The following is a 22,737-nucleotide window of genomic DNA, read 5'->3' as shown; positions in this document are numbered from 1 at the left end:
TGCTATCGTAAGGACAGGAAGGTGGGCAGAGGGGGTGGGGTGGCCCTGTTGGTGAGGAATGAGATTCAGTCCCTTGCAAGGGGGGACATTGAATCAGGAGAAGTAGAGTCAGTGTGGATAGAACTGAGGAACTGTAAGAGCAAAAAGACCCTAATGGGTGTTATCTACAGGCCTCCGAACAGTGGCATGGATATTGGGTGCAAGCTGAATAATGAATTAATGTTGGCATGTGGCAAGGGTAATGTCACAGTAGTTATGGGGGATTTCAATATGCAAGTGGACTGGGAAAATCAGGCTGGTACTGGACCCCAGGAAAGGGAGTTTATAGAGTGCCTCCGGGATGCATTCTTGGAGCAGCTGGTACGAGAGCCGACCAGGGAGAGGGCTATTCTGGATTTAGTGCTGTGTAATGAGCAGGATTTGATAAGAGAACTCGAAGTAAAGGAGCCACTGGGAGGTAGTGACCATAACATGATAAGTTTTATCTGCAATTGGAGAGGGAAAAGGGCAAATCAGAAGGGTCAATTTTGCAGTTGAACAAAGGAGACTATGGAGCCATGAGGGAGGAGCTGGCTAAAGTTGTCTGGGCGGGCATCCTAGTAGAATTGTCAGTGGAACAGCAATGGCAGGTATTCTTGGGAATAATGCATAAGGTGCAAGATCAGTTTATTCCCCAGAGAAGGAAAGACTCAAAGAGGGGAAAGGGGCCACCGTGGCTGACAAAGGAAGTCAGAGATGGCACTGTGTTAAAAAGGAAGAAGTATGGCAGAGCCAAGCTGAGTGGGAAGATAGAAGATTGGGAAATTTTTAAGGTGCAGCAGAATTTAACTAAAAAGGTAATTCGGGAAGAGAAAATGAGGTACGAAGGCAAGCTAGCCAGGAATATTAAGGAGGATAGCAAAAGCTTTTTTGGGTATGTGAAGGGAAAGAAGTTAGTTAGGAACAATGTTGGGACCTTGAAGACTGAATCGGGTGAAATTATTATGGGAAACAGGGAGATGGCAGTCGAATTTAATAAGGACTTTGGATCTGTCTTCACAGGGGAAGACGTAAGAAATCTCCCAGAGACAAAAGGCAGAGGGTGACAGAGGAACTGAAGTGGATTGACGTTAGGAAAGAAATGGTGATGGGTAGACTAATGGGGCTGAAGACTGACAAATCCCCAGGTCCAGATGGTCTACATCCCAGGGTACTAAAGGAGGTGGCTCTAGAAATTGTGGATGCATTGGTGATCATTTTCCGATGTTCCTTAGATTCGGGGTCAGTTCCTGAGAATTGGAGAATGGCTAATGTTATCCCACTTTTTAAGAAAGGAGGGAGGGAGAAAATGGGGAACTATCATCCAGTTAGCCTAACATCTGTGGTGGGGGAAGATGCTAGAGTCCATTATTAAGGATGAAATAGCAGCATATTTGGATAGCAATGATAGGATTGGGTCGAGTCAACATGGATTTACCAAGGGCAAATCATGCTTGACTAATCTACTGGAGTTTTTTGAGGATGTAACCAGGAAAATAGACGAGGGAGATTCAGTGGATGTTGTATACCTCGACTTTCAGGAGATTGGTGGGTAAAATTAGGGCTCATGGAATTGGGGGGCGGGTATTAACATGGATAGAAAACTGGTTGGTGGATAGGAAACAAAGGGTAGGGGTGAATGGATGTTTCTCAGAATGGCAGGCCGTGACACAGGGCTTGGTGCTGGGACCGCAGCTGTTTACGATCTATGTTGATGATTTAGATGAAGGCATTGTGAATAACATTAGCAAGTTTGCTGACGATACAAAGTTGGGTGGCAGTGCAACATGTGTAGAGGAAGTTAGGAGAATTCAAGGTGATTTGGATAGGTTGGGTAAGTGGGCAGATACTTGGCAGATGAAGTTTAATGTGGATAAGCGTGAGGTTATCCACTTTGGGAGCAGGAACAGGAAGGCGGATTATTATCTGAATGGTGTGGAGTTAGGTAAGGGGGAAATACAGAGGGATCTAGGAGTCCTTGTTCATCAGTCACTGAAAGTGAATGAGCAAGTGCAGCAGGCAGTGATGAAGGCTAATGGAATGTTGGCCTGTATTACAAGGGGAATTGAGTACAAAAGCAAAGAGATTCTTTTGCATTTGTACAGGGCCCTGGTGAGACCACTCCTGGAGTATTGTGTACAGTTTTGGTCTCCAGGGTTAAGGAAGGATATCCTGGCTATAGAGGGCGTGCAGCGTAGGTTTTACGAGGTTAATTCCGGGGATGTCGGGACTGTCTTATGCTGAGAGGTTGGAGAGACTGGGATTGTACACGCTGGAATTGAGAAGATTGAGAGGGGATCTGATTGAAACATACAGGATTATTAAGGGATTGGACAAGATAGAGACAGGAAATATGTTCCAGATGTTGGGGAAGTCCAGGACCAGGGGGCATGATTTAAGAATAAGGGCTAGGCCATTTGGGACAGAGGGGAGGAAAAATTTCTTCTCCCAGAGGGTTGTGAATTTGTGGAATGCACTGCCTCAGAGGGCAGTGGAGACCAATTCTCTGGGCACTTTCAAGAAGGAGCTAGATAGGTTTCTTATAGATAGGGGAATCAAGGGATATGGGGACAAGGCAGGAACAGGATATTGATTGTTGAGGATCAGCCATGATCTCAAAATGGCGGTGCAGACTCGAAGGGCCGAATGGTCTACTTCTGCTCCTATTGTCTAAAAAAGTTGTTATGGTTAATGTTTATGCACCCAACGTAGATAACCCTGAAATTTTTAAACATTTGTTTGCATTATTTCCTAATTTAAATGAATACGCTGTGATTATGGGTGGAGATTTTAACTGCTGTCTAAACCCTTCGATGGATAGATCTGTGTCAAATCCTACACTTCCAAACAAATCCACTGTCTTTATTAATTCCTTTTTAGTTGAATCTGGAATTTTAGATGTTTGGAGATTTCTACACCCATTTGATAAAGAATTTTTATTCTTTTCTCATGTCTACCATAATTACTCGAGGATTGATTTTTTTTATTGATGCTAGACTAGCTCCACTTACTATGGACTGTAAATACGATGCAATTGCCATTTCTGATCATGCACCATTGAGATTATCAATTAAATTACCAGATCTATCCTTTGATGCCAGACAATGGCGATCTAACCCTTCGCTATTACAAGACTTAGATTTCGTCCAATTTATTAAAGAACAGATTTCATTTTTCTTTTTAACTAATTTTACTGAAGAAATCTCCAGTGGGATAATATGGGATACGTTTAAAGCATACATCTGTGGTCAAATTATTTCATATTCCGCTGGATTGAAAAAACGAACTAATAACGAAATATGTATATTGGCTGACAAGATTAAAGAAATCGATAAAACATATTCTGTTACTCCTAATCTGGAGCTTTTTAAAAAGAGAACAGAACTCCAACTACAACATAGTTTATTATTAACATCTTCAATTGAAAATCTACTACTTAAAAACAAAAGTCAATTTTATATACATGGTGACAAATCTGGTAAATTATTGGCCAACCACTTGAAAGCTACTATATCTAAACGTCAGATTAATAAAATTCGTAAACCAGATGGTACCTACACAATAGATCAAGTTCAAATTAGCAAATCCTTTCAAGAATTTTATTCTTCTTTAACCCAATCAGAATCCCCTGAGGATCCTACTTTAATACATGACTTTTAAGAGATTTGAAGACTCCCCAATTATCTTTAAATGAACGCTCTACATTAGATGCTCCCATTTCAGAGGAAGAAATAAAGAAAGTAATATTTTCAATGAATTTGGGTAAAGCACCCCGCCCTGACGGATATACAGCTGAATTTTTTAAATACTTTTCTGATATTCTTGTTCCCTGGTTAGCCAAAATTTTTAAAGATGCCCTATCAGTGGGTAAACTACCACAATCTTTTTATGAAGCAACTATTTCTTTAATTCTTAGAAGGGAGAAAGATCCCACTGTGCATCTTATAGCCCTATTTCTTTATTAAATGTAGATTCCAAAATATTGGCCTTTAGATTGGAAAAGGTTCTTCCACAAATTATCTCTGAAGACCAGACAGAATTTATTCAGAATCGTTATCTACATTTTAATATTAGGAGATTAATGAATATTATATATACCCCTTCATCCCAAATTCCAGAATGTGTTGTTTCACTAGATGCTGAAAAGGCATTTGACAGAGTCAAATGGGAATATCTATTCAGTACACTTCAAAAATTTAATTTTAGTCCTAAATTTATATCTGCGATTAAAGTGATTTATTATGCACCTATGGCTTCAATACTTACTAATAATCAAAGATCTCCTTTGTCTAGGCTTTTTCAAGGTACCAGACAAGGCTGCCCGCTAAGCCCTTTATTATTTGATATTGCTTTAGAACCTTTGGCTATTCTTCAAATATATGTGGTATTACTCGGGGACAGAAGATTCATAAGATATCTCTTTGCGCAGATGACCTGTTACTTTATATTTCTAATCCGGAGAAATCTATCCCCGCAGTACTATCACTATTAGATCAGTTTAGTGTTTTTTTCTGGCTATAGATTAAATCTTAATAAGAGTGAACTTTTTCCATTAAATATGCAAACCCCAATTTATAGCCAATTACCTTTTAGATTGGTAACTGACTATTTTATCTATTTAGGTGTTAAAATTACCAAGAGACATAAGGATTTATTTAAAGCTAATCTACTACCTTTAATTGACCATGTTAAACAATTATTTACTAAATGGTCCCCACTGTCTCTATCATTGGTAGGCCGAATTAATGCGGTTAAGATGAATATTTTACCAGAATTTTTATATTTATTTCAAGCGATTCCAACTTTTGTCTGAAATCTTTTTTTGACACTATTGATTCTAAAATTCTTTGATATATTTGGCAGAATAAAAACCCAAGGTTAAGTAAGAAATATTTACAAAAACTAAAAAAAGGATGGTGATATGGCCTTGCCTAACTTTATGTTATTGGGCAATCAATATTAGATATTTAATTTTTTGGATGCAAGATTCAGATGCAATTCAACGCCCCAATTGGATACACCTTAAGTCCCAATCAGTACTTGAATTTTCATTAGTTTCTATTTTAGGAGCTCCACTCCCTTTTGCACTTAAGAAATTAAGTAAACATATGATTAACCCAATTGTTAAACATACAGTACGAATATTGTTTCAATTTCGTAAATTTTTTGGATTGAATAAATTTAATCTATCAAGTCCCATTCAATCTAATTATTTCTTTCATCCATCCAGAGTTGATTCAGCGTTTTCCATATGGAAAAGGAAGGGAATAGTATGTTTTCGTGATTTATTCATTGATAACTGTTTTTCATCCTTTGAACAATTGTCTAACAAATACAATTTGCCTAGATCACACTTTTGTCGATATTTGCAGATTAGAAATTTTTTTAAAAGCTACTATACCCTCTTTTCCCACACCTTACAAAACTGAAATTACCGAAAAAATTTTCGGTTTTAATCCTTGTCAGAAGGGCTTGATAGCAACAATCTATGAATTAATTATGAAAATTCATTCAGAACCACTGGACAAAATTAAGAATGAATGGGAAAGTGAACTCCAGACATCTTTACCTACAGAGACTTGGAAGAAAATTCTTCATTTAGTTAATAAATCTTCAATGTGTGCCAGACATTCTTTGATACTGTTTAAGGTAGTTCACAGGACCCATATGTCAAAAGATAAACCAGCTCATTTTTATCAACATATAAATCCTATATGTGACAGATGTAAATCGAATGTGGCTTCTTTGACACACATGTTTTGGTCCTGTCCTCTTGGAAAAATATTGGAAAGATATTTTTAACACTATTTCAAATGTATTGAAGATTGATTTACAACCTCATCCTATCACTGCAGTTTTTGGATTACCAAGGATAGAGTCTGGCCATTTATCTGCCTCCGCTAACCGTATGATTGCCTTTGTTACCTTAATGGCCAAATGATCCATTTTGTGTAAATGGAAGGATCCAATACCCCCTACTACTTTTTAATGGTTCTCTCAAACTATATCATGTTTAAACTTGGAAAACATTAGGAGTGGTACTGTTGATCCTTCGCTTTAATTTGAGGAAGTTTGGAGTCTATTATTCATACAGCTATGAGCAATTTCTCTACACACCTCCACAAGTTTCCACTGATTTTGGGGGGGTGGGGGTGAGGTGCTATAATACAGCCACACTAGAGTGACCCTCCCCTTCTTGTTTCTAAGTTCTACCCATATGGCCTCACTGGACGATCCCCCAAGAATGTCATCTCTAAATACTGCTGTTACATCCTCCCTTATGGAAAAAAGCAACACCCCCTCCTCACTTACCTGTACTCTGTCATGTCTGTAGCATCTGTATCCTGGAATATTAAGCTGCCAGTCCTGCCCTTCTCTCAGCCACATTTCTGTTATGGCTCTTACATCCCAGTCCTCCGAGCCAATCCATGCTCCTGGCTATCCTGATTACTAAACTTGCTCTTGCTAGCTACTGCTTTGTCCCATGACTTGCTAGTTTTGGCATAGTTTGACAATAGTCTAACCAATTTTGTTTAAAGTTGCAACGTAACATCCAAGTCCTATATGTGCTATGCCCCAACGTATGAAGGCAAGCATAACATACAGTATGCCTTCTATACTGCCCTATCTACCTGTGTTGCCACTTTCAGGAAACTATGGACTTAAACCCCAAGGTCCCTCTGTTCATCAACAGTCCTTTGCACCTGACCATTTACTGTATATTTCCTACCCCATTTGACCTTCCAAAATGCATCACTTTGCATTTTGAACATAGAACGGTACAGCACAGAAACAGGCCCTTTGGCCCATGATGTTTATGCCGAGCATGATGCCAAATTAAATTCATCCCTTTTGCCTTCACATGATTCATATCTCTCCATTCCCTGCATATTCCTGTGTTTTTCTAAAAGCTTTATGAACACCACTATCATATCTGCTTCCACTGCCACCAGTGTGTTTCAGGCACCTACCACACTGATTTTTAAAAAAAACTTCCCTCACACTTTTAAACTTTCTTCCTCTCACCTTAAACGCATGCCCTGTAGTATTTGACATTTCTACCCTGGGAAAATGATTCTGTCTACCCTATCTTTGCCTCTCATAATTTTATAAATCTCTATCAGTTCTCCTGTCAGCTTCCGACACTCCAGAGAAAGCAACCCAAGTCTGTCTAACTTTACTAATATCTCATACCCTCTAATCCAGGCAGCATCCTGGTAAACCTCTTATGCACCCTCTCCAGAGCCTCCACATCCTTCCTGTAATAGGGCACGCAATACTCCAGATGTGGCCTAACCAAAGTTTTATACAACTACATCATGACTTCCTGACTCTTACATTCTGTGCCCCCAGTGATGAAGGTAAGCATGCCATACAATTCCTATCTACTATCCACTATCAGTGAGCTATGGACTTGGACCCCAAGATTGCCCTGTACATCAATGCTGTTAAGGGTCCTGCCATACTTTCTCCTTACATTTGACCTCCCAAAGTGCAGCACCTCATACTTGCCCACATTAAACTCTGTTATTTCTCACCTGCAACTGTAACTTACTTTGACGTACTTTGACATCCTGTCTGCAACTCCACCACAATGTCTTACAAACTTGATTGAGCTTTTTTTGTGGAGGTGATGATGTGATTGATAAGGGTAGGGTAGTGGAAGTAAACTTACTAACCCACCCATTTCCATTTTCTTCCAAGTCATATATATCTATCACAACAGCGATCCCAGCAGCAATCCCTGTGGGACACCATTGGTCACGGATCTCCAGCCAGAATAACACCCTTCCACCCCTACTCTCTGCCTTCTATGGGCAAGCCAATTCTGAATCTATACTATTAAATCCTGATCAACCTACCATGAGGGACTTCGCTAAAGTCCATGTAGACAACAACCACCGCCCTACCCTCATTAATCACTTAGTCACCTCATCAAAAAAAAAACCTAATCAAAAGTTTGTCGAATTAAATTCCATCTGCCAACGCTTGTCCCAACTTTCCAACTGATCTGTATCCTGCTGCAGCTTCAGACTTTATCTTCCTCACTCTCCAGAACACCAACAAATTTTGTCATCCATAAACTTACTAATAAAATCTTCTACATTCACATCCAAGTCATTAATTTATGTATCATAAACAACAAGGGTCCCAGCACCGATTCCCTGTGGTACACCACTAGTGACTGAGGTCCAATCGGAAAAGCATCCTTTGAACACCACCCTCTGCTTCCTATCATCAAGCCAATTTTGGATCTAATTAGCCAGCTCACCTTGGACCCCATGTGCCTTAATCTTCTGGACCAGCCTATCATGAAGTCCATGTAGGTCCGATCTTATCAATCTCCTTAGTTACCTAGAGAATTTGTTCTGCGCTTTTCTAGTGCGACTTATTTGTGTGTGTTCGCAGGGACTAATTAAGAAAGCTCATTCATAGATGTTAGTGTTTTAATCACATCAGTTTGTTTGACAAGGCTGTGACAGATGGTGAAGTGTTTTAATACTTAAAATTTTGGATGCTGGAGAATATTTGTTTTTACCATAAATGGCCAATTAATTGAGATTTTTTTATGTATAGATGTGTGTCGAACACTTCTCCAGCTTTGCATTATCTAGCATTCAAGCAAAAGCACACACTACCTGATCTGCCTTATGACTATGGTGCATTGGAGCCACACATCAGTGCGGAGATAATGCAGCTGCACCACAGCAAGCATCATGCTACCTATGTCAACAACTTAAATGTTGCAGAGGAGAAATATGCAGAGTTCTTAACAAAGGGTAAGTGAGTATGATTAACAATGCAACAAATGACCTGAAAGGAATGCACACACCTGCTTTTAAAGAAAAAGACATGTTGGCTGAATCAGTTAATCATTATATTCGAAGCATTGGCAGGAGATGCTTAATGGACTTAATATTCATAATTGTCATCAATTCCCAGTATTCATTGAAGTTTGTTCTAAATTTCTGTGAACTATGTGTTGCTATACATAGTCATTGAGAGAGGAAGACTGCAGTAACAGGACCTTTGGCCAACCAAGTCCACCCCAACCATCAAGTACCCATTTCTACACTAATCCTGTTTAATTCTCCCCACATTCACATCACTTCCCCAAGATACTGCCACTCACCAACATACTAGGGGCAATTTACAGCAGCCAATTAACCTACCTACCTACTGGGATGTGGGAGAAAAACCGGAATAACCAGAGCATCACACAGTCAAAGGGAAAATGTGCAAACTCTAAGTAGATAGCACCAGAGGTGAAGATTGTTGGTCACTGGAGCTGTGCCACTGTGCTGCCCATACTTTATCTCTCATCCTTGCTGATGGTTGTTTTTGCTATCTGCCACAGGATGCATTTTTCTTGGGATGTGTAACTTTGTCAACATACTCTCAAGTTGTGGTTCTGCTTCATCTTTTGTTGGCCGTTTTGCAAATTAGCTGTTTTCAACTGTCTCCCTTGCCTCTGCAGGAAGTTTGTATTGAATTCGAGTCAGATATTGATTGCAGTCTGCCCCTCATCACAGAATTTCAGGACTTTGCAGTCGTAATAATATAGGAGCTGTCAGTTTTTGACATTATCACATTTGTAAAACTGACAGCAACTTAAGAGTACACACACTCAGACCTTGGAATCCAGAAGATGCCACCAGTATTTCCACATTATTGTTTGGAAACCTGTGATGTGACATGAACTACTGTGAACTACTCTGAAAGTGTTGAGCTTTGTTGCATTTTGTGGCAATTTTGTCACCGTTACAAAAGCAAAATCCAGGTATCCAGAAAGAACAGTGATATCATACTATTGTAACAGCCAGCTCCATTGAAGAGTTCATACAAAGCAAACAAGAAAATACAAAGCAACCAATGTCAGAAAGAGGGAAGTCCATGCCACAGTTTCCAGGCTCTGAGCAAGAGATTTGAGTGGATGTGCAGAATTTTTTTTAATGCTGCAAGTGGCAATAACTTGCAACTCAATGCCTATGAGGAGAGTGGAAGAGGAGACAATGATTTCCAAAAGGAATTGGATAGGTACATGAAAGAAATAAACATGCAGAGCTGCAGGAATTGCATGGGGATGTGGGGCTGGATTACTCTACCAAGAACTGGTATGGACTCAGTGGTCTAAATGGTGTCTAGCTCTGCCGTCACAGCTCCCAATCATAAAACCAAGTCAGAGATGAAAATGTTTAGAAATATTAAACAAAGATAAGGTTGGTGTGGGGAATATCTGGATTGACAAGTATTTGTTAACAGCAAATTGCTTGACTAATGAATTTAGAGTAATGAAGTGGGTTGATTGAAAATATGGATTTTCAAAAGGAAACCCCTCACAGCAGCCTTATTAGTAGAACTGAAGCCCATGGTACATTGGTTATGTGAACATACAATTGAGTTAGCATCAGAAAACAGTAGTAGGGACTGTCGATTTTCCAAACTTAAGGGAAGTGTGCAGTGGTGTGCTTCAGACAGCTGTTGTTAGGACCTCTGCACTTTCTGCTTGATGTTAATGATCCAAACTGGGGATAATTTCAGTTTGCAACTGGCAAATAGCTCAATTGTGCACAGTGGAGCTGGAGACCCGGGTTCAACGCTGACTTCCAGCGCTGTCTGTGGAGTTTACATGTTCTCCATGTGACCACATGGGTTTTCCTTGGATGTTTTCATCGTCCATGAGCTAATTGGTCACTGTAATTTACCCCTGGTGTGCAGGTGACTGGTAGAATCTTGGGGGTGGGGGGGCTAGTTGATGGGAATGTGGGGGAAAATAAAGTGGGGTTAGTGTAAATGGATGGTTAATGGTTGGCACAGGCTTGGTGGGCAGAAGGGCCAGTTTCTGTGTTGTATCTCTCTCTCTGATGTTGTGACAGAGTTCAAGATGACGTGCCTGGTAAATTAAACATTCTTTTGGAAATGTAATGTGGGAAAATGTGAACTTACAGAGAAAAATGGCGATGAACTAAACTAAATTTTAGCTAGAGGATGAAAGGTTTTGTGGAAATAGTGGGTGCAAATGTTTATAATGGTATGAATATAAAAGCAACAAAGTTATACTCAATCTTATAAAACATTGTAGATATACAATGTAGAAGCTTAATGTTGTAGCCAATTTTGACTATTGTTTAGGAAGAACACCTTGAGTGAGCAGGGAACAGTTGCTCCAATTGTCCCAGGAACAGGAAACGTGAAAATGAGGGAAACCTGGGTTGTTCTTGCAGCTGTGATGGTGAAGGAAAGATTAACCAGAACTGAACATTGCTCCACCACTCCAGCAGTGGGTTATGTAACCTGGGATGTCACAAATCTTACCTTTTGTTTTTCTCACTGAGGAAAGATGTGCCAGTGCTTTTACTAAGTACATTCTCACACAGTGAATAACTGTTTTGTAAAATGAGTTGATCTTAATAACTTGTTTAATATATTTTAGGTGATGTCACAGCTCAGATTGCTTTACAGCCTGCATTGCGATTTAATGGTGGTGGTCATATTAATCACTCTATCTTCTGGACTAATCTGTCTCCAAGTGGTGGAGGGGAACCTGCTGGTAGGTTTGAATTGTGGAAACATGACAAGCACTCTCACTTAATTTAGAATGCTTGTGCTCAAATAACTAAAAACAGCACATTGCACTTTTAAAATAATGATTTAATAAATACTTTAAGTACAATATTGCAAGACCATGTGTAGAATACATACTCCATGCGGCAATGCTATTTTTCCCTTTGACATATTTACAATCTGAAAGCACTATAAATGACCTGGAACTTTTTGGGCAAGAGAAACATTAATGTACCCCAGCTTAATGATCTGTAATCCAAAACTTTGTCCTGTGGTTTACTCATACTTTTGGTTACCCATAGTCACATTGATCTCCTCTTGCTGTTAAGACGTGGGGATTATCTTTTGCCACATCTGGAGATATTGCAGTAATTGTTTGTAATAGGATAGTTTTCCATTCCTGATCATAAACAAGAGAGTTCTCTGTATTTTGTCAGTCCACTGGAAGTTCCTGCTCACTGCAGTCCAAGAAATGTGGGTCAAAGTGTTTGTTTAATGCCTAAGGCCAATTCCTTTGCAGCTTAAGGGTAGAGTACAAAATTATCCCCCTCAAGGCAGTTATCCCTGCTAAATGTTACATCTGCCTCTACCCATCCTCCCTCACTACCATTCAAGGCCTAAATAGTCTTTCCAGGTGAGGCAGTCCTTTCACATGTGATTCCATCGGTGTTATTTATTGCTTCCCCAGTGCGGCCTCCTCTACATCGGTGAGACCTGACATAGATGGGGGATCACTTCGTAAGGATCTTTGCTCCATCCGCCATAATGGCCAGGATCTCCCAGTGGCCACGTGTTACATAAATGATAAAGTAATCCACATAGTTTTTTAATAAACTGTGTTGAATACTTCCATACAGCTGAATAGACAAAGTTGGTGTCAAGAAAATTGCTAACTTTCCGAAGCAGGTGTGATCATGATGGGTGATTATCCCTTGCTAATTCATTGCAATAAATAACAAATTACTTTTGAATTTCAAGGAATCAACAGGGATCTAGATACATGCCTTCTTTCAGGTGGGCTGCACATGTAAATGGGGAGGTAAATTCCACTTCCCATTCCCACACCCACATCGAGCTGTCTGTCCGCAGCCGCCTCTACTACTAAGTTGAGGTTAGACATAGATTAGAGGAACAGCATTTCGTATTCCGCCTTGGTAGTCTCCAACCTGACGACATGAACATCGATTTCTCTCACTTCTGGTAACCACTTCCTTCTTGTTGCCCCCCCCTTGTTTTCCCTTATCCCACTGGCTCCATAACCCCTTCTGTTCCCCCTCCCCCCACCCTCTCTATCTGCCCATCACCCACACATTCCTTCCTCCCGTTCCCTCCTCACCTCCTTCCCTTTATTCCATGGTCCACTGCCCTGTCCTATCAGATTCCATTTCTTTAGCCCTTTGTCACTTCTACCTATCACCTTCCAGTTTTTTACGTCATTCCCACTGTCCCCCTCCCCCTCATGTCTCTCTTCCCCCCCCTCACCTGGATTCACCTATACCCGCCAGCTTTTGCTCCACCCCCTCCCCCCACACCTTTACATATACTGGCTATTTTCTGTCCAGTCCTGATGAAGGGTCTTGACCTAAAACATCACCCATCCATTTCCCTCCATTGATGCTGCCTGACCCATTGAGTTCCTCGAGCATTTTGTATGTTGTTCCTTTTCAGCTTATTCCAAGACCTCCAATTCATAATTTGAAATTGTATGTTTGCTGCCTTGCATATTCAGCCATTATCCGAAGAATCAATCCCAATTTTGAAAAAATTTCTTACACTTTTTGGTGTTGAAATGCACCTCCCCATTTACATGTGCAGCCACCTGAAAGAAGGCATGTATCTAGATCCCTGTTTGATTCCTTGAAATTCAAAAGAGCAGGTAGCACTATGTAATTTATTTATTGCAATGAATTAGCAAGGGATAATCACCCATCATGATCACCACCTGTTTTGAAGTTAGCAATTTTCTTGACACCAACGTTGACTCACTTGTCTGTTCAGCTGTATGGAAGTATTCAGCACAGTTTATTAAAAAAATTATGTGGATTACTTTATCATTTACGTACATTTTGCAATGTGAAGCTGCAGTGTGTCCTCTCTTGAGGCTGGGTTCATCAGGGAGAAATGGTGAAAAATACTGGTTATTATAATCATCTATGAAGCATTCTCATTAAATCTTCTGAAGTGCCCAAGACATTCTAAATGTTAACGTTCCTTAATAATTAGGATGTGGTCTTGTAACTTCTTTTGTGAGAAACTACACTGGTATTAGTTGAATGATTCATAACTCCAGGTTTTTGTTGTACAGGAGAGCTAATGGAAATCATCAAAAGAGACTTTGGTTCCTTTGAGAAATTTAAGGAGATGATGTCCACAATTTCAGTGGGGGTTCAAGGCTCAGGATGGGGATGGCTGGGATACAACAAGAATTCGGGAAGGTTACAGCTTGCAGCTTGTCCCAATCAAGACCCACTGGAAGGAACAACAGGTTAGTCAAAGCATAATACTCCAGTTGCTGGAATTGGAATGTAAACTAGACTCAGCAGTTCAAGCAACATCTGTGTAGAATTGTACAGCACAGGAAAAGGCCCTTTGGCCCATGATGCATTTTAAAACTCATCCTATCTGCCTGCACTGTGGTCTATAACCCTCTATTCCCTGCCTGTTCATGTGTCTGTCTAAATGTCTCTTAAACGTTGATTCCATCACTTCCCCTGGAAGCTTGTTCCAGGCGCCTACCATTCTCTGTCTAAAACAAAACTTGCCTTATAAATCTCCTTTAAATTTACCCCCTCTCACCTTAAATGCATGCCCTCTAGAACTAGACATTTCGACCTTGAGGAAAAGATACCATCTGTCTATCTCTGCCTCTCATAATTTTATAAACTTCTATCAGGGTCTCCCCTCAGCCTCCTCACTCCAGATTAAACAACCCAAATTTGTCTAGCCTCTCCTTATTAGCACATGCCCTCTAATCCAGGCAGCATCCTGGCAAACCTCTTCTGCACCCTCTCCAAGCCTCCACATCCTTTCTAGAATGGGGCAACCAGAATTGAATGTAATCCTCTAGATGTGGCCTAACCAAAGTTTTATAAAGCTGCAACATAACTTCCCGACTCTTGAACTCAATGCCTTCATCATGCCATATGCCTTCTTTACCACTTGATCAACATGTACAGCGACTTTCAGGGAGCTATGGACTTGGACCCCAAGATCTCTCTGTACATCAACACTGTTAAGGGTCTTGCCATTGCTCTGCCATTTCTCTGCCCATATCTGCAACTGACCTGTATCCCTCTGTATCATTTGGCAATCTTCTACACTTTCCACAATGCCACTTATCTTTGTGTCATCTGTGAACTTACTAACCCACCCATCCATGTTTTCATCCAGGTCATTTATATATATCATAAACAACAGAGTTCCAAGCACTGGTCCTTGCAGAACATCACTGGTCACAGACCTCCAGCTAGATTAACACCCTTCCACCACTACCCTCTGTCTTCCATGGACCAAGATAATTTTGAATCCAATTTACCAGCTCACTATGGATCCCATGTGCCTTAATCTTCTGGATCACCTACCTTGAGGGACCTTGTCAAATACTTTACTAAATTCCTTGCATACAACATCCACTGCCATCTTCAATCATCTTCGTCACCTCAAATAAACTCAGGTCAAGTTTGTAAGGATGTGACTTGCCTCATACAAAGCCACACTGACTGTCACTAATAAGTCCAGATGTGAGTGAATCCTATCCCTAAGAATCTTGTCTAATAATTTTCCTACCACTGATGTAAGCCTCACCAGCCTTTAATTTCCTGGTTTGTTCCCATTGCCCTTCTTAAACCAACATTGGCTACTCCCCAGTCCTTTGGGACCTGTTGCTAGTGAGGATACAAAGATCTTCATCAAGGATTCAACGATCTTTGTCAAGGTCCCAGTAAACTCCTCTCTTGTCTCAATCAATAACCTGGAGATTTAGCCATCTTAATGTTCTTTAAGAGACCCAACACCACCACTTCCTTAATATCAACATGATCTAGAATATCAACATACCCCTCCATGAATCCCGCTATCCTCCGTATCCATCTCCTTGGTGAATATTGATGGGAATACTCATTTAGTAACTCGTCCACTTCTTTTGGTTCCTTCCTTTGTCCTTTGAGTGGTCCTTCCTTCTCCCTGGCTACCCTCTATGAAACAGTTAACATTTCTAGTCAATGATTTTCATCAGAACTCTCCACAGATGCTGCCTGGCCTGCTGAGTATTTTCAATGTTATTTGCTTATATTACGATGGGTTAGTCATTGCTTAGCTATTTTGTATTTCATTTTCATTTCCCCATGCACAGTTTAAATTGGGAATGGCCAAGCAATTGTCCAAGATTATATTTGCCATGCAGCAAATCTCTGATATTCTGCCATACTTGAAGTGCCTGAGTAAATACTGATCTCCTCTATTACAGAACACAGAGTATTCTGGAGGAAAAACTGTGTAGTGTGGGAGATTGAAGTCAGCAAGAGGATTAATTATGTGGATCATAGTGGATCACACAAGATTACAGGACAAAGGAGCAGAAGTAGGCCATTTGGCCCATGAGTCTGCTCCGCCACTTCACTATGAGCTAACCTATTCTCCCATCTAGCCCCGATTCCTGGCCTTTTCCCCATATCCCTTGATACCCTGACTGATTAGATACCTATCATTCTCCTCCTTAAACCCCCCCCAATGATTGGGCCTCCACAGCTGTAAGTGGCAACGAATTCCATAAGTCCATGACCCTCTGGCTAAAGAAATTTCTCCTCATCTCTCTTAAGTGGGTACCCTCTAATTCTAAGACTGTGCACTCTTGTCCTGGACTCACCCACCAAAGGTAACAACTTAGCCACATCTACTCTGTCCAGTCCTTTCAACATTCTAAATGTTTCTATGAGGTCCCCTCCCATTCTTCTATACTCCAATGAATACAGTCCAAGAACTGACAAACGCTCCTCGTATGTAAGCCTTGCATTCCGGGAATCATCCTCGTAAATCTTCTCTGAACCCTCTCCCACATCAGTACGTCCTTTCTAAGGGGCCCAAAACTGCACACAGTATTCCAAATGAGGTCTCACCAGTGCCCCATAGAGCCTCATCAACACATCCTTGCTTTTATACGCTATTCCTCTTGAATGCCAACATAGCATTTGCTTTCCTTGCTGCCGATCCAACCTGGTGGTTAACTTTTAGGGTATCCTGCACGAGGACCCCCAAGTCCCTTTGCACTACCGAATTTTGAATTTTCTCCCCCATCTAGATAGTAATCTGCCTGTTTATTTATTCTTCCAAGGTGTACAACTGCACATTTCTCAACATTGTATCTCATCTACCATTTCTTTGCCCACTCTTCTAAACTGTCCAAGTCTCTCTGCAACCTTTCTGTTTCTTCAACACTTCTTGCTCCACCTATCTTGATGTCATCTGCAAACTTAGCCACAAAACCATTTATTCCATAATCTAAATCATCATTATACAGTGTAAAAAGCGGCCCCAACACCGACCAAGCGGAACACCACTAGTAACCGGCAACCAACCAGAACAGGATCCCTTTGTTCCCACCCTTTGCTTTCTGCCTATCAGCCAATGCTCCACCTATTCTAATATCTTTCCTGTAATTCTATGGGCTCTCATCTTATTTAGCAGCCTCTTGTGCGGCACCTAGTCGGAGGTCTTTTGAAGATCCAAATACACAACATCCACAGCCTCTCCTTTGTCCATCCTACTTGAGATTACCTCAAAAAAATTCCAATAGGTTGGTCAGGCAGGATCTTCCCTTCATGAAACCATGCTGGAGAGGGTCAGAGAGGCAGGGAAAGGAAGGCAGGAGGATGCAAGAATGTACACCAGGCATGGAGTCGATGAGGAGTGAGGGCCTGCAAGAGGAGAGGGAAGGGAGGGGAGAATGGGGTGAGAGGAAAGAGAAGGGAGTGCGCGCACACACAGCACAGGGGAGGGAGGGCATGTGGAGAAGACCGAGAAAGAGGGAAGGGAGGGCTTGTGTAAGGGAGGAGAAATAGCAAGCAAGACAGAGAAGATGGGTCTGTAGGAAAGGGAGGAGGAAGGCCTTGCATGCAGAATTCAGGGAGGGAGAAGGCTGCATATCAGAGGGATTGGGGGAAGGTGAAAGGGCGAGTGTGCCTAAGGCGAAAGGGAGGGGAATATTGCATAGGAAGGGAGTAGGTGGCAGGTTGGAGGGAGATGGTGAGGGTATAAGAATAGGTTGGTGGGGGTAGTGCAATCAGGCACTCACCAGATGGGCCTGACGGGACTGTGGGTGTGACAGGACTGGCTGGTTTAGGGTACCAGTGAGGACTTGATGGAGAAATAAGAACAAGGAAAATGCTTCTTAGGAATTGCAAAACAAAACAAAGAGCCACGAGGCTCAGTCTACCATCTTAACCAGCCATCTGGTCCTGTATTTCCACATCAAAAAAAAATCTACAATTTGTTTTTTTTTAAATTTAATGTGATGGAAAGGGATTGACTTAAGTTTGTGTTTCAGGTCTAACCCCCCTACTTGGAATAGATGTGTGGGAGCATGCCTACTACCTGCAGTACAAGAATGTCAGGGGTGACTATCTGAAAGCTATATGGAATGTTATCAACTGGGAGAATGTTGGAGAGAGACTCAAAGCTGCCATGAAATGAATGGTCCTCAGCTGGAGCTGAAGCAGCGAGCAGTCCTGCCATCACTTGTTTGGCAGGTTGTTATTAAACACAGTTTGCACTGTTAAGGATAATGTTTAAATCATTAAAACATTAAAACATATTCAGCATGTGTGGTGTAAAGAAAGCAATTGTTTGCGCATATGATGAACACTCTCTTAAAATGGTTAGGTCTTTAGAATTCATTAACAAGTGTAAACTTGACTGTTTTACTGCCAGAGGATTGAAGATTGTTTTACTGCCATTATGATGTGATGGGCAGTTGAGGCCCGGAATCTGTATCGGTTCCCTATACCATAGTCACTCAGAACAGTTCTTTTGGTGTCTTGAAAACTGAAGAATTATTTTCCTGCCTATAAACCTCTGTTTTGAAGGTCCTGATGTGTTTCTGCCAGGAGTGATAGTGGAAATTGAGTTCCAGATCACCAATACGCTATGTAAAGCAGCCTCCTGTGTCTTTTGCCCATTGCTTTGAATCTCTGGCCCTTTTCCTCGAACCATCCACCAATGGAAATAGAAACTACTGGAAATATTCAGACAGCATCTGTGGGAAGAAAAACAAATGGACAATTTGTTGGAACTGGGAAAGAGGCAACAAATTTGTTTTTGGTTGTAGAGAGGACTAGGGAGGGATGGGGAGAATAACAGGAACATAAGGTCAGACCAAATGGGTTAAGGTGACTATACTTCATTCATCGAGAATCCCGGATGGTCTGTTGCCTCCCTGGTACCAGGGTCCGTGATATCTCGGATCGAGTTCTCGATATTCTCAGGAGGGAGGGTGAGCAGCCAGATGTTGTGGTCCACGTAGACAGGAAAGAGGTCCTGCAATGAGAGTTTAGAGAATTAGGTGCAAAGTTGAAGGACAATCTCAGGATTGCTACCCGTGCCACGAGCTAGTGAGGCTAGAAATAGGAGGATCATGCAGCTAAATATGTAGCTAAGGAAATGGTGCAGGAGGGAGGGCTTCATGTTTCTAGACAATTGGGCTTTGTTCCAGGGAAGGTGGGACCTGTTCCGACAGGACGGTTTGCACCTGAACTGGAGGGGGACTAACATTCTTGCAGGTAGGTTTGCTAGTGCTGCTCCGGGGGGTTTAAACTAGATTTGCGGGGGGGGGGGGGGGGGGGGGGGGGGTGGAACCAGAGTGTTAGAGCAGATAGTGAGGTGGAGGAGGAAAAAGGTCATGTGAGGACTGCAGGTATTGACAGAAATCAAAGGTTTGTACGTGATAGAGATATTCTCAGGTGCATCTATTTCAATGCAAGAAGTATTGTAGGTAAGGCAGATGAGTTTAGGGCGTGGATTGGCACGTGGGATTACAACATTATTGCTATTAGTGAAACTTGGATGCAGCAAGGGCAGGACTGGCAGCTTAATGTTCCAGGGTTCCATTGTTTCAGACGTGATAGAGGGGGAGGAGTGGCATTACTAGTCAGGGAAAATATCACAGCTGTGCGTAGACAGGACAGTGGATAGGGATAAGTTGTTTTCTGGCAAGGATGTGTTCAGTAAGTGGAAGGCCTTCAAAGGCGAAATTTTGAGAGTGCAGAGTTTGCATGTTCCTGCCAGGATTAAAGGCAAAGTTAACAAGCATAGGGAACCTTGGTTTTCAAGGGATATTGGTGATCTGGTTAAGAAAATGAGAGAGGTGTATAGCAGGTATAGGCAACTAGGAACAAATGAGGTAGTTGAAGAGTATAGAAAAAGTAAGAAAATACTATAAAAGGAAATCAGGAAGGCCAAAAGAAGACATGAGGTTGCTTTGGCAGATAACGTGATGGTAAACCCGAAGGGTTTCTACAAGTATATGAAAATTAAAAGGATAGTAAATTGGTCCCCTAGAAGATCAGAGTGGTCGTCTATGTGTGGAGCCTCAGGAGATGGGGGAGATCTTAAACAGTTTTTTTTGCATCAGTATTTACTCAGGAAACTGGAAGGAAGGGAAACAAGCAGTAGTGTCATGGAACACTATAAAGAGGAGGAGGTGCTTGCTGCTTTACAGCGAATAAAGGTAGATAAATCCCCAGGGCCTGATAAGATATTTCCTCGGACATTGAGAGAGACTAGTGTAGAAATTGCAGGGCCCCTGGCAGATATATTTAAAATGTCCTTAACCATGGGAGCGGTGCTGGAGGACTGGAGGGCAGCTCATGTTGTTCTGTTGTTTAAAAAAGGATCTAAAGGTAAACCAGGTAATTACAGGCCAGTGAGCCTGACATCAGTAGTGGGTAAATTATTGGAAGGTGTTCTGAGAGATCAGATATACAAGTATTTGGACAACCAAGGGCTGATTAAGGATAGTCAGCATAGCTTTGTACATGGTAGGTCATGTTTGACGAATCTTGTAGAGTTTTTCGAGGAGGTTACCAAGAAGGTAGATGAGGGAAAGGCTGTGTGGATGTTGTCTACATGGACTTTAGTAAGGCTTTTGACAAGGTCCCACATGGGAGGTTAGTTCAGAAGGTCCAGACACTAGGTATCCATGGAAAGGTTGTAAACTGGATTTGAAATTGGCTGTGTGGGAGAGGACAGTGGTAGTGGATGATTGTTTCTCAGACTGGTGGTGTGCCTCCGGGATCTGTGCTGGGACCATTGTTGTTTGTTGTCTATATCAATGATCTAGATGATAATGTGGTAAATTGGATCAGCAAGTTTGCTGATGATACTAAGATTGGAGACGTAGTGGACAGCGAGGAAGGCTTTCAAAGCTTGCAGAGGGATCTGAACCAACTGGAAGAATGGGCCAGAAAATGGCAGATGGAATTTAATGCAGACAAGTGTGAGGTGTTGCATTTTGGAAGGACAAATCAAGGTAGGACATACACAGTAAATGGTAGGGCACTGAGGAGTGCAGAGGAACAAAGGGATCTGGGAGTTCAGATACATAATTCCCTGAAAGTGGTGTCGCAGGTCGACAGGGTTGTAAAGAAGGCAATAAATCAAAGTATTGTGTATAGGAGTTGGGATGTTATGGTGAGGTTGTATAAGACATTGGTGAGGCCAAATTTGGAGTATTATGTGCAATTCTGGTCACCTAACTATAGGAAGGATATTTGTAAGATTGGAAGAGTGCAGAGGAGATTTACTAGAATGTTGCCAGGTCTTCAGGAGTTGAGTTACAGGGAAAGATTGAACAGGTTAGGTCATTATTCCTTGGAGTGCAGAAGAATGAGGGAAGATAGAGGTTTACAGAATTATGGGGGGTACAGGCAGAGTTAATGAAAGTAGGCTCCTTCCACCTAGATTAGGAGAAATAAGTACAAGAGGACATGGTTTTAGGGTGAAAGGGAAAAAGTTTAGGGGGAACTTCTTCACTCAAAGAGTGGTGGGAGTATAGAACTGGCTGCCATCTGATGTAGTAAATGCAGGCTCACTCTTGAGTTTTAAGAATAAATTGGATAGATACGTGGATGGGAGAGGTCTGGAGGGTTATGGACTGGTTGCAGGTAAATGGGACTAACGGGACAGACTAGAAGGGCCGAATGGCCTGTTTTCTGTGCTGTAGTGTTCTATGGTCCATGTTATATGTTGTGAATAGTCTGGCTGTAATTGTTTGAACTTGTTTTTAGAGCAATACAGCATGGATACAGGGCCCTTCAGCCCAACGAGTCTATTGCCGACCACGGTGCCCACCCAGCTAGTCCCAACTTCCTGCATTCGGCCGATATCTCTGTAAACCCCACTGCTCCATGTACCTATCCAAGTGCTTCTTAAATGATACTATTATACCTGCCTCAACCACTTCCTCTGACAGCTCGTTCCATGCACTCACCACCCTCTGCGTGAAAAAGTTGCCCCTCAAGTCCCTTTTAAATCTTTCCCCCTCACCCTAAATCTATGCCCCCTAGTTTTGGACTCCCCTACCCTGGAGAAGACTGTAACCATCCACCTTATCTATGCCTCTCATAATTTTAAACATTTCTATAAGGTCGCCCGTCATTCTCCAATGTTCCAAGGAATAAAGCCCTAGCGTGGCCAGCCCTTCCCTATAACTCAGACCCTCTAGTCCTGGCAAAACCCTCATTAATCATTTCTGCCCTCTTTCCAGTTCAACCATGTCTTTCCTATAACAGGGTGACCAAAACTGCACATAGTATTCCAAGTGTGGCCTCACCAACAACTTGTACAACTGCAACATAATGTCCCAAATCCTATACTCTGTGCCTTGACTGATGAAGGCCAGCGTGCTGAAGGCATTTTTCACCACCCTGGCTACCTGTGACGCCATTTTCAACAAACTATGCACTTGTATTCCTAGGTCCCTCTGTTCTATTACACTCCCTAGTGCCCTACCATTTATAGTACAAGTCCTACTCTGACTTTCCAAAATGCATCACCTCACATGTATCTGTATTGAAATTCGTTTGCCACTCTTCAGCCCACTTCCCTAACTGATCAAGATCCCCCTGTAATCTACGATAACCTTCTTCACTATCAACAACACCT

General features: G+C 41.7%; 1 protein-coding gene across 4 annotated transcripts in view; it reads left to right on the top strand.

Annotated features, from left to right (window-relative positions):
* Window positions 1–18,391, top strand: part of sod2 (superoxide dismutase 2, mitochondrial) — a 55,848-nt gene extending 37,457 nt beyond the window's left edge. For 3 of the 4 annotated variants that reach the window (XM_052011400.1, XM_052011397.1, XM_052011398.1), the window contains exons 2-5: window positions 8,596–8,798; window positions 11,453–11,569; window positions 13,889–14,068; window positions 18,125–18,391. In XM_052011400.1, coding sequence (XP_051867360.1) covers window positions 8,711–8,798; window positions 11,453–11,569; window positions 13,889–14,068; window positions 18,125–18,270 — 531 coding nt within the window. In that variant the 5' untranslated portion in view covers window positions 8,596–8,710 and the 3' untranslated portion in view covers window positions 18,271–18,391. The remainder of the gene's footprint in view (window positions 1–8,595; window positions 8,799–11,452; window positions 11,570–13,888; window positions 14,069–18,124) is intronic. The other variant, XM_052011399.1, reaches the window with a different exon arrangement.
* Window positions 18,392–22,737: the final 4,346 nt, after the last annotated feature.

Source organism: Pristis pectinata, chromosome 3 (assembly GCF_009764475.1).
Source record: "Pristis pectinata isolate sPriPec2 chromosome 3, sPriPec2.1.pri, whole genome shotgun sequence".
NCBI lineage: Eukaryota > Metazoa > Chordata > Chondrichthyes > Rhinopristiformes > Pristidae > Pristis > Pristis pectinata.
Note: the sequence above shows the minus strand (reverse complement) of the source record. Positions and strands in the feature narration are given on the sequence as shown.